Here is a 9953-nt window from a genome sequence, read left to right as displayed (position 1 = left end):
AATGGCGTCTTGGATTCATCTGAGTTGGACTTCAACCCATTAGATGCAGAGGAATTTAGAAAGCAAGCTCATGTAGTTGTGGACTTCATAGCCGATTATTACAGAGAAGTGGAGAAATACCCAGTGAGAAGCCAAATGGAGCCCAATTATCTCCGGAATAAGTTGCCGGAAACTGCCCCCGAAAGGCCGGAAAGCCTCGAAACTATCCTCGAAGATGTCAAGAAATACATCATCCCTGGTCTAACTCACTGGCAGAGCCTCAACTTCTTTGCGTACTTTCCCGCGACTGGAAGCACCGCGGGGTTCTTGGGCGAGATGCTTTGTACGGCCTTCAATGTAGTTGGCTTCAGCTGGATCGCCTCACCTGCGGTGACGGAGTTGGAATCTGTGGTCACCGATTGGTTGGGGAAACTGCTGTCGTTGCCGGAATCCTTCTTGTTTTCCGGCACCGGAGGTGGCGTCATACATGGGAGTGCTAGCGAGGCAATGCTCTGTGCGCTCGTTACCGCAAGAAACATGGCTCTTGAAGAGCTCAAACCCCCAAATATGAAGAAGTTGGTTGTCCACTCTTCTGACCAGACCCATGCAGCTTTTGGGAAGGCTGCCATGATTGCCGGCATCTCCCCGAAAAACCTCCGGGTTATCCCAACTTCGGTAGCCTCAGACTTTGCCCTCTCCCCTGTACCTTTTGAAGCCGCTCTAGTGGCAGATATGGCGGCTGGGCTCACACCTTTTTTCTTGTGCGCCACCGTTGGGACCACCTCATCTGGTGCGGTGGACCCCTTGGAGGGACTTGGGCTCGTCCCAAACAAGTACAATGCGTGCGTTCATGTGGATGCAGCATAAGCCGGCAATGCATGCATATGCCCGGAGTTCCGGCACTACCTCAACGGTGTAGAGCTTGCTGATTCTTTCAGCATTGGCCCACACAAGTGGCTCTTGACCTACATGGATTGCTGCTGTACATGGGTGCGGGACACTCGTGCGCTGGTGCGAGCACCGGGTACAAGCACAGAGTACTTGAAGAACAGGGCCACAGACACCAAGAATGTAGTAGACTACAAGGATTGGCAGATAGCCCTGACCCGGCGGTTCAGGTCAATCCGGCTGTGGCTGGTGCTGCGGAGCCATGGTGCTGTGAGGTTACAGAGCCACATACGGAGTGACGTGGGATTGGCAAGGCGATTTGAGATGCTGGTGCGAGGAGACAAGAGGTTCGAGGTGGCCACGAAGAGGAGGTTCTCATTAGTGTGCTTTCGGCTGGTGAGGGGCGGACCGGAGCTCAACGCAGCGTTACTCGAGGCTGTGAATGCATCCGGCCGCGCCTACATAACCCACACTGTGATTGGGGGGATCTATGTCCTACGATTTGCGGTTGGAGTTGCACTCACCCAAGAGCGGCATGTGGATGAAGCATGGAAGGTGATACAAGAGCAGGCTGAACTCCTTATGTGACACGAAAATGTAGACTTGTGTTCAATACTTTAAAAATTCTATATATATTTATGGGAAGTAATTTCATGTCGCCCTCTTAAATAATTAGTGTGTTATTCGAATTGGTTATTCTTACAATAATGGGGTTAAATCCTATGCTTTCTACATCGCTAGCGTAAAAATTTTATATTTTTGTTCTTATTTTTAGTAATTTAAAACTTGTATAATTATACATGTGTGTCTCTTTGTTTTTTAATATGAGCCTACTGTGACGAACACTTAGAAACTCCTTTCAAACTTCAAATTGACGCCCGTTGAAATGTTATGGAAGCACCCTCCTAGCACTTCATACTGAAATGAAATGAAATGAGTGATCATGATTGCAGGTAACATCCTATTTTAACTTTTGAGATGGTATACAATAATATTATTTATCTTTGGTACAAGAAGATCACAATTTTTATGACCATCTAATGTAAAATATGATAGCTTGGGTGTATCACAAAGTTCGAGAAAATTTCTTTCGAACTTTGAACTTGGTCGATAAAATAAATACAGCCACCCAATTGTACATCCAATATAGTCAAAATTATTTGTAACTACTTTGTACCGAAAGTAAATAGTCTCATTATATACTTTTCTTTAACTTTTTATGGAATTTGGATCAATTTAATATTTTGGGAATGGAAAATTCTCAATCAAGAATACGCACACACACACACACATACGCGCACACACACACACACACACATATATATATATATATATATATATATATATATATATATAAGGAAATGATAGCGTAGGCCCACTAGCCTACAGCTACATATGAGCCCTACGGCCTAAATTGAATCGGAGCCGACTTGATGATCATGATTGCATTTTGTATTTCAATTTTAATTTTTTTTTTCTATAAATCCAAATCACTTGAAATTTTAAGTGTGTTTTTTAAAAATAGGATAATCTAATAAAAATATCAAAAAAAATAATTCGTAAAAAATAAATTGACCAAAATACCTTTGAAAAGTAAGGCGAAGAAAGCATGCCTAAAATTTCATGTGATTTGGAATTGTAAAAAAAATTAAAATACAAAATGAGGTTGTCACTATTAAATCGGCCCAGATTAAATCTAAGTTGTCAGGCTCATATGTAAGTAGCTATAGGTTAGTGGGCCTACGCCAGCTTTTATATATATATATATATATATATATATATATATATATATATATATATATATATATATGGGTTTGTCTAGAGTTAATAACCCCTCAAAATACAAAGGTTTAAGTTAGAAAGGATTGTGATTGGTATATTTATTAAAACAATCATTAATTTTTTATTATAAAATTATTTAAATAAGTAACTTTACCATTAAGCAATGACAATTTTGAAATTTTTACAAAAGTACAATGTCACTTTGGAAGTTAGTGTCTTGAAACTTTTTTTCTAGAGTGCCATTGTCTTTTAGTTAAAAATTCAACTTTACCTCTTATGGAGATGACAAAAGTACCATTTGTTTTGTACTAAATTTACAAAATTGCCCTATAAAAGTAATTTTTTTTAAAAAAATAGGCTACAAAATTAATAAATTCACCATTCACAACTCTCTCTATCTTGAACCTTTGTAATTTGAAGGGTTGTGAAGTTTAGATTATCCCTATATCTATAGGGTGCGGTTTCTATGAGGTTGCAACCTTAAAAAATCTAATTAAGGCGTACCTTAAAATTTTATCATAACATTTAATTTCGTTGTAAAAAATTCTTAGTATTATCTTAAAATCCATTTTCATACCTAATTAGAAAATTTTAAATTCCAAAAATGGTTAAAATCTATAGATATATGAAAATCTTGAACATAGACAGTCTAGATAATGTGTTGCAAGATGAACTATTTTTGGGACTCAAAAACTTCTTTTTTTTTTTCATATTCATATATTTCAATGTCGAGATGATCAATTAAAGGGTTTTTTCAACATTAAAACAACATTTTTGATAGATTTTTGAGGTGTATCTGTGATTCTACATTTTAAGGTTGCAACCTTATATAATCCCATTTATATACCTTAAAATGTAGAACTACGGATGCACCTCCAAAATCCATCAGAAAAGGTTATTTTAATATTGAAAAACCCTATGATTGATCATCTCGATATCGAGATGTATGACTATAAAAATAAAAACATTTTGAGTCTCAAAAATAGTGCATCTTAAAACATATTAACTACACCGTCTATTTTCAAGATTTTCATATGTTTATAGATTTACTTGATTTTAACCATTTTTAAAATTTAAAATTTTATAATTAGATATAAAAATAGATTTTGAGATAATCTTAAGAACATTTTACATCAAAAGTATATATTATGATAAAATTTGAAGGTACACCTTAGTTGGATTGTTTAAAGTTGGAACCTGTTGTAAACTACACTTACATATATATATATATATATATGGAAAAAGCTTGGGTGAGCCCACTAGCTCACAGAAAAAAATGAGTCCAACGGCCCAAATTGAATCTAGGCCGATCTGATGATCATGGATATCCGATAGTGTTTTAATTTTTTTCTACAAATTCAAACTACTTGAAATTTTAGGCATGCGTTTTTATCGTCAAGCCACATCTAATAAAAATATAAAAATAATAATTCACTAAAAATCATTAACCAAAATCCCTCAAAACTTTTCGATGGTATTTTGATCAATTTATTTCATGTAAAATATTTTTTTGATATTTTTTGAAGATTTAACTATTTTTTATATACACACGCTCTAAATTTCAAGTGATTTGGATTTGTAGAAAAAAAATAAAATTTAAACACTACCAAACATCTGTGATCGTCAGATTGGCCCAAATTCAATCTGAACCGTTGAGCTCAATTTTCCTGTGAGCTAGTGGGCTCACCCTAGCATCTTCATATATATATATATATATATATATATATATATATATATATATATATATATATATATATATATATATATATCAATGGTTTAAAAACCGGATCGGTGACCCGGATCGGGCTTTTCAAAAACCGATCCGGATCGGTGAATCGGCGATCCGGATCGGAATCGGGTGAATCGGTCATAATAAAGCTTCAAAAAAATCCGAAAAAATTATTAAAATTCATTATAAATATTGTTTTTTAGGAATTCAATAAAAAATGAGGGTACTCCATTAAGAATTTTCATGTTTTTGAATGAATATGCGAATATTGATATGTTCTTCCCCTGCATGAACCGCCATTCAACATTTAATTTACATCACACAAAAGGATAAACATAGAATTATCATGGAATAAGTATATCAGCATACATGGACTACAATAAAGCATAAAATTAGTAATATACGATCTAAATTAAGATGTAAAAAGTTTAAATTAACCTGACAGTTCAAAAAGAAAAATAATCACCATATGTAATGATAATATGTTGCGGTAGTTCATGTAGTCATATTCGTTGTTATTTGTTATTGCAAAAGGACAATAATATTTTCGTACATATCAATTACAAACATTTAGAATAATACAAAATGCAAGCTCCAAACATGGCTACAACTCAATTATCAAGAACATACATTTTTTGCATTAAAAAATTAATAATAAAAACAATTCTTCAAAGAGCCGGCTAACATCAGTCATTCCAACTAAAAAATCCATGAACAACAGATAAAAAAAATACAGTTTTGTATTGAAAATATAATAACATGCATTTTTTTGCATAAATAATCCATCAACATACAATTTTTTCAACAAAAACTTTAACAATAAAAATTTAAAATATGGTTTAATACCTCATGATAATTAAAACCTTGTCACGATTTTCACATCTTTTCGGAAAATCATCATTTTTCAAAAAATTCGATCATGGAAAAAAAAAAAAAAAATTTACAGCAAACTCAAACAATAAAAATTAAAAAGTGGGTTTAAATGTTTAATACATCATGATAATCAAAACTTTATCACGATTTTCACATCTTTTCGAAAAATCATCATTTTTCAAAAAATTCGATCATGGATAAAAAGAAATAAAAAAAAAAAGTACAGCAAATTTTCAAAAAATTCGATCATAGATTAAAAAAAAAAATTAACAAATTTTCAAAAAGTTCGATCATGGATTAAAAAAAAAAAATCATAAATTTTCTAAAAATTCGATCATGTATTACAAAAAATTCGATCATGGATTACAAAAAATTCGCTCATGGATTACATAAAATTCGATCATGGATTACATAAAATTCGAACATGGATTACAAAAAAAAAAAAAACATAAAAAAACAAAAAATTCGATCGTGGATTACAAGAACAGAAAAAAACAATTCGATCATATTACAAAAAATTCAATCATGGGTTACAAAAAAAAAAAAAAACACAAAAAATTCGATCATGGATTACAAGTAAAAAAAACAAACATTTCGATCATGGATTACAAAAAAGTCGATCATGGATTACAGAAAATTCTATCATGGATTACAAAAAATTCGATCATGGATTACATAAAATTCGATCATGGATTACAAAAAAGTCGATCATGGATTACAGAAAATTCTATCATGGATTACAAAAAATTCGTTCATGGATTACATAAAATTCGATCATGCATTACAAAAAAAAAAAAACAAAAAATTCGATCGTGGATTACAAAAAAAGAAAAAAACAATTACATCATGGATAACAAAAAATTCAATCATTGATTACAAAAAACTCTATCATGGGTTACATAAAAAACAAAAAACAAAAAATTCGATCATGGATTACAAAAAAAAACAAACATTTCGATCATGGATTACAAAACATGCGATCATGGATTACAAAAAATTCTATCATGGGTTACAAAAATAAAAAATAAAAAATAAAATTCGATCAAGGATTACAAGAAAAAAAAACAAACATTTTGATCATGGATTACAAAAAATTCGATCATAGATTACAAAAAATTCTATCATGGGCTACACAAAAAAAAAAAAAAAAAAAAAAAAAATTTGTTCTTCACAGAGTCGTTTTACATAAGCGATTTTAACTCAAAAATTCACCTCCAAGTGAATAAATTACATCCAATTGACTATATTTTCTGATAAACAACAATATAAGGAATCAAAAACCTAAATTTTTAACACATTATTTCAAATATATCATGAAAACAAAATCAAAAGGCGGAAAAAAAAAAAAAAAACAGCGGAATTTGGTTCCGCAGGCATCTCACTGTTCATATCAAATTTCTTGCTGTAATTGATCAGATTACGTAAAATTGAAAATTTTAAATCATACTAGACACAATAAAGATTAAAAACCCTAATTATTGAACTCATTTTGTTCAAAATATGTCGTGAAATAAATCAAATGGCGGAAAAAAAAAAAAAAACCCAAAGTTCTTACCTGTTTTTGTGAACCGAAGCCTTCAATCTCCAAAAAACTCTGTTTTTCTCAACGATTATCACAAATTAGTAACAAAATCTTTTGATTCACAGCTTTAAGATCAATATGCCTACAAATTTTGAAAGATTCATGCCCTATTTGGCATGAAATTTCAGAAATGGCGGAAACCCTAAACCCCGAATTTTTCTTGATCCAAAAACAACCAATTTTTCCACCATTTAATCCTTGAAAAATCTGAATAAAGCTGTTTACAGCCTGAAAAACAGATCACATGCCGAAAAAAACAAAAAAAATGATCAAAAAATGACAAATTTGAAAAAATCCGTGAAGAACACTATGCAACCCGTGTTCTTCACGGACTCGCCGATTCCGCACAGTGAATCGACGAGTCACTGTGCGGAATCGTCCGGTTCTCTCTAGAACCGGACGATTCCCGGTTTTTGAACCGATCCGGTACCTTTTTCGTGAATTCCGAGTCGAACCGGGCGAGTCCGGTTCGACTCGACGATTTTTTAAACGCTGATATATATATATATATAATATGGGTTTAACCCACTAGCTCATATGAACATATTAGCCAAACGACCTATATTGAATCTGGGCCGATATGACGGTCACGACCTCATTTCGTATTTGAATTTTAATTTTTTTTTACAAATCCAAATAACTTGAAATTTTAGGCGTGTGTTCTTCTCGTCAAGGTGCACCTAATAAAAATATATAAAAAAATTATTCACAAAAAAAATGATCAAAACACCCCCGAAACATTTCAGAGGTATTTTGGTCAATTTATTTCATGTAAAATATTTTTTTGATATTTTTCAAAGATTCAAATATTTTTTATGAACACACTCCTAAAATTTTAAGTAATTTGGATTTGTAAAAAAAAATTGAAATTCAAATACTATTGGATATCCGTGATCGTCAGATCGGCGCAGATTCAATCTTGACCGTTGAGCTCATATGTTCATATGAGCTAGTGGGCTAATCCCAGCTTTTTCTATATATATATATATATATATATATATATTGATTATGCTAAAGTAATTATAGAATATTTTATAATTGTATTCAACAAATTTTAGACACTTATATTGCGTACGTTAAAAAAATTCTCATAGGAGTACCCTAACATAAGGGTGCGTAAGGCTATAAAAAGAAGAGTGCCGAAAGAAGATAAATAGTATGCATATATCACTATATTAACCTTTATAAATTTACTTATAAAGAATAACATATGATATTTTAAAATAATTGGGTCGGGTCCAGGACGAGTCTACCTGGATCTAGATCCAACCCAATTTCTATTCAAATCCAAAATTTAGGCCTACCTACAAGATCCATATCCCGGACCCGCCCATTACCCAAACCGGGTTGGCTAGTCGGGTCTTGGGTCAGGTCCTAATAAATTCCCAACCCTATGGTCATCACTCCTATTATTACCAAGCATTGTTTTGACCACACCAAACATGTGCATTACAATATGTCAATGTATGATAACAAAGTGCATTCAAAGAAAGCACCAGGCCTGGTTCCGTATCTGATCCGCTGTGCCCTTTTTATTCTCTCTCCTACCTCTTCTTCACATTGTTTTTTTGTTTTTTTTTCCTAATTCATTCGGGCAGAACAATGAGAGGAATCAAATTTGAAATTCAGCATTGCTAATTTTAACGGCTAACGAACTCAAACCCGAGCCGATGCGTTGTTTTTCCGTTTACGTAGGGTTGTCAACGAGCCAGACTCGGGCTGGGCTATTACTTCCCCTAAATCTTGGTCCTGAGCATGTGTCCGTGAGGCCTGACTTGGCCAGGGTACGAAATTTAAGTTTATGTCAAGGCCCAGACCCACCCCTAAACTAAAACGATTGAGGAAGTCTGGCCCGACCAGAAAAAATTGGACTGGCTTGAGCCATATTAATTTCATGAAAGAAAACGTTTTGATGGGTTTGGGATGCATCAAATTAAATTTTAATGGCTCTTTTTTTGGAAATCCAAGGCCTTCAAGGGTTTGGTGTGTATGTCGCAATCACAAAGATCAGATAATTTTTTGTTATGATGGGCCTTGTGGGGTGGTTACAACTATTCATACTGAATTTGAATCTTTGCTACAAATACTACGGATCCATAGGGATAGAGGATTAGAGAAAAATATGATTATTGAAGGAGACTATCACAAGGTCATTAATTGGTGAAAGGTTTGTTAATACCTCTTTAATGACTTTTAACCTTATTGCACAAAGTGATGAGTGATCTTTTGGTATTAATATTGCCTTTCATCACATTTATAGGGAAGCAAACTTTATTGTCGATGATTTAGCTAAGAAAGGAGTACCGATGACCTCTTTATATTTATCTTCTTTGTTATTGTAATTTTTGTTGTAATCTTGTTTGCTTTTAATAATATTTGTTACTCTTATAAAATAAAATAAAATGTTTTGATGGGGTTATAGCCCTATCAATATAAGTAAACCCTCTCTTCAAAATTGAGTAAAAATTGTTCTTGTGTCAGAAAGCCTTCAAATCAATTATCTCGGCCTTGACCATTACAGCTGTGAAAACAAATTTAGATTTCAAACCCCTAAAAATAGTGTATATTGTAACAAATTATCTAGACCGTCTATGTCACCTTAAAAATAAATGATCATGGATCTATAAGATTTATTAATTTATTTTTATAAAACCTAGTCCTTAAAAAAATATCATCCCATAAAGAAAAGGATGAGGGTTTTAAAAGGCCTAGGCTTTATGAAAACAAAATAAAACCTCACCTCAAATCTTCTTTCGAAAAGTACTTTCGGTGACAAACATCTCTATGATGGATCTAAAATTAATTTTCAACATCGACAATAAAATTTCAAGCTAAAAAGTGATAAAGATCTTGCGATATGTGAACACTTATTGCAATTTTGGAAGAGACATCAATGAGGATTTACTTATTAGAAAAGGTGTATATAAGGTGGTTAAGGTGCACCTAAAAGGGAAGGTTGTTCCTTCAAAACTCTCAAGTTGTTCGTAAGTTTGAAAACTCTCAAATTGGTCATCTGAAGGTTCGTATACATCAAGAAAAGGGGATTTTTACTCGAAAAAAAGGCTCATCTTCTAATACATTTTTTTTATTATTTATTTTTAAGATTTTTTAAGTGTTAAT

General features: G+C 32.9%; 2 protein-coding genes across 2 annotated transcripts in view; both read left to right on the top strand.

The window, feature by feature from the left end:
* LOC18439429 (tyrosine decarboxylase 3) overlaps positions 1-1631 on the top strand; it is a 1764-nt gene extending 133 nt beyond the window's left edge. Inside the window, exon 1 of the mRNA XM_006849594.3 lies at positions 1-1631. This exon is cut by the window's left edge and continues 133 nt beyond it. Coding sequence (XP_006849657.3) covers positions 1-846 — 846 coding nt within the window. The 3' untranslated portion in view covers positions 847-1631.
* On the top strand, positions 949-1455 carry LOC148782184 (tyrosine/DOPA decarboxylase 5-like). Its single transcript, XM_088863628.1, has one exon. The coding sequence runs from the start codon at positions 949-951 to the stop codon at positions 1453-1455; it is 507 nt and encodes a 168-aa protein (XP_088719754.1).
* Positions 1632-9953: the final 8322 nt, after the last annotated feature.

Source organism: Amborella trichopoda, chromosome 4, assembly GCF_054954075.1.
Source record: "Amborella trichopoda isolate Santa Cruz 75 chromosome 4, AtrichopodaSantaCruz75HAP2 v2.0, whole genome shotgun sequence".
NCBI lineage: Eukaryota > Viridiplantae > Streptophyta > Magnoliopsida > Amborellales > Amborellaceae > Amborella > Amborella trichopoda.
The sequence above is the reverse complement of the archived record's forward strand: the minus strand, read 5'-3'. Positions and strand labels throughout refer to the sequence as shown.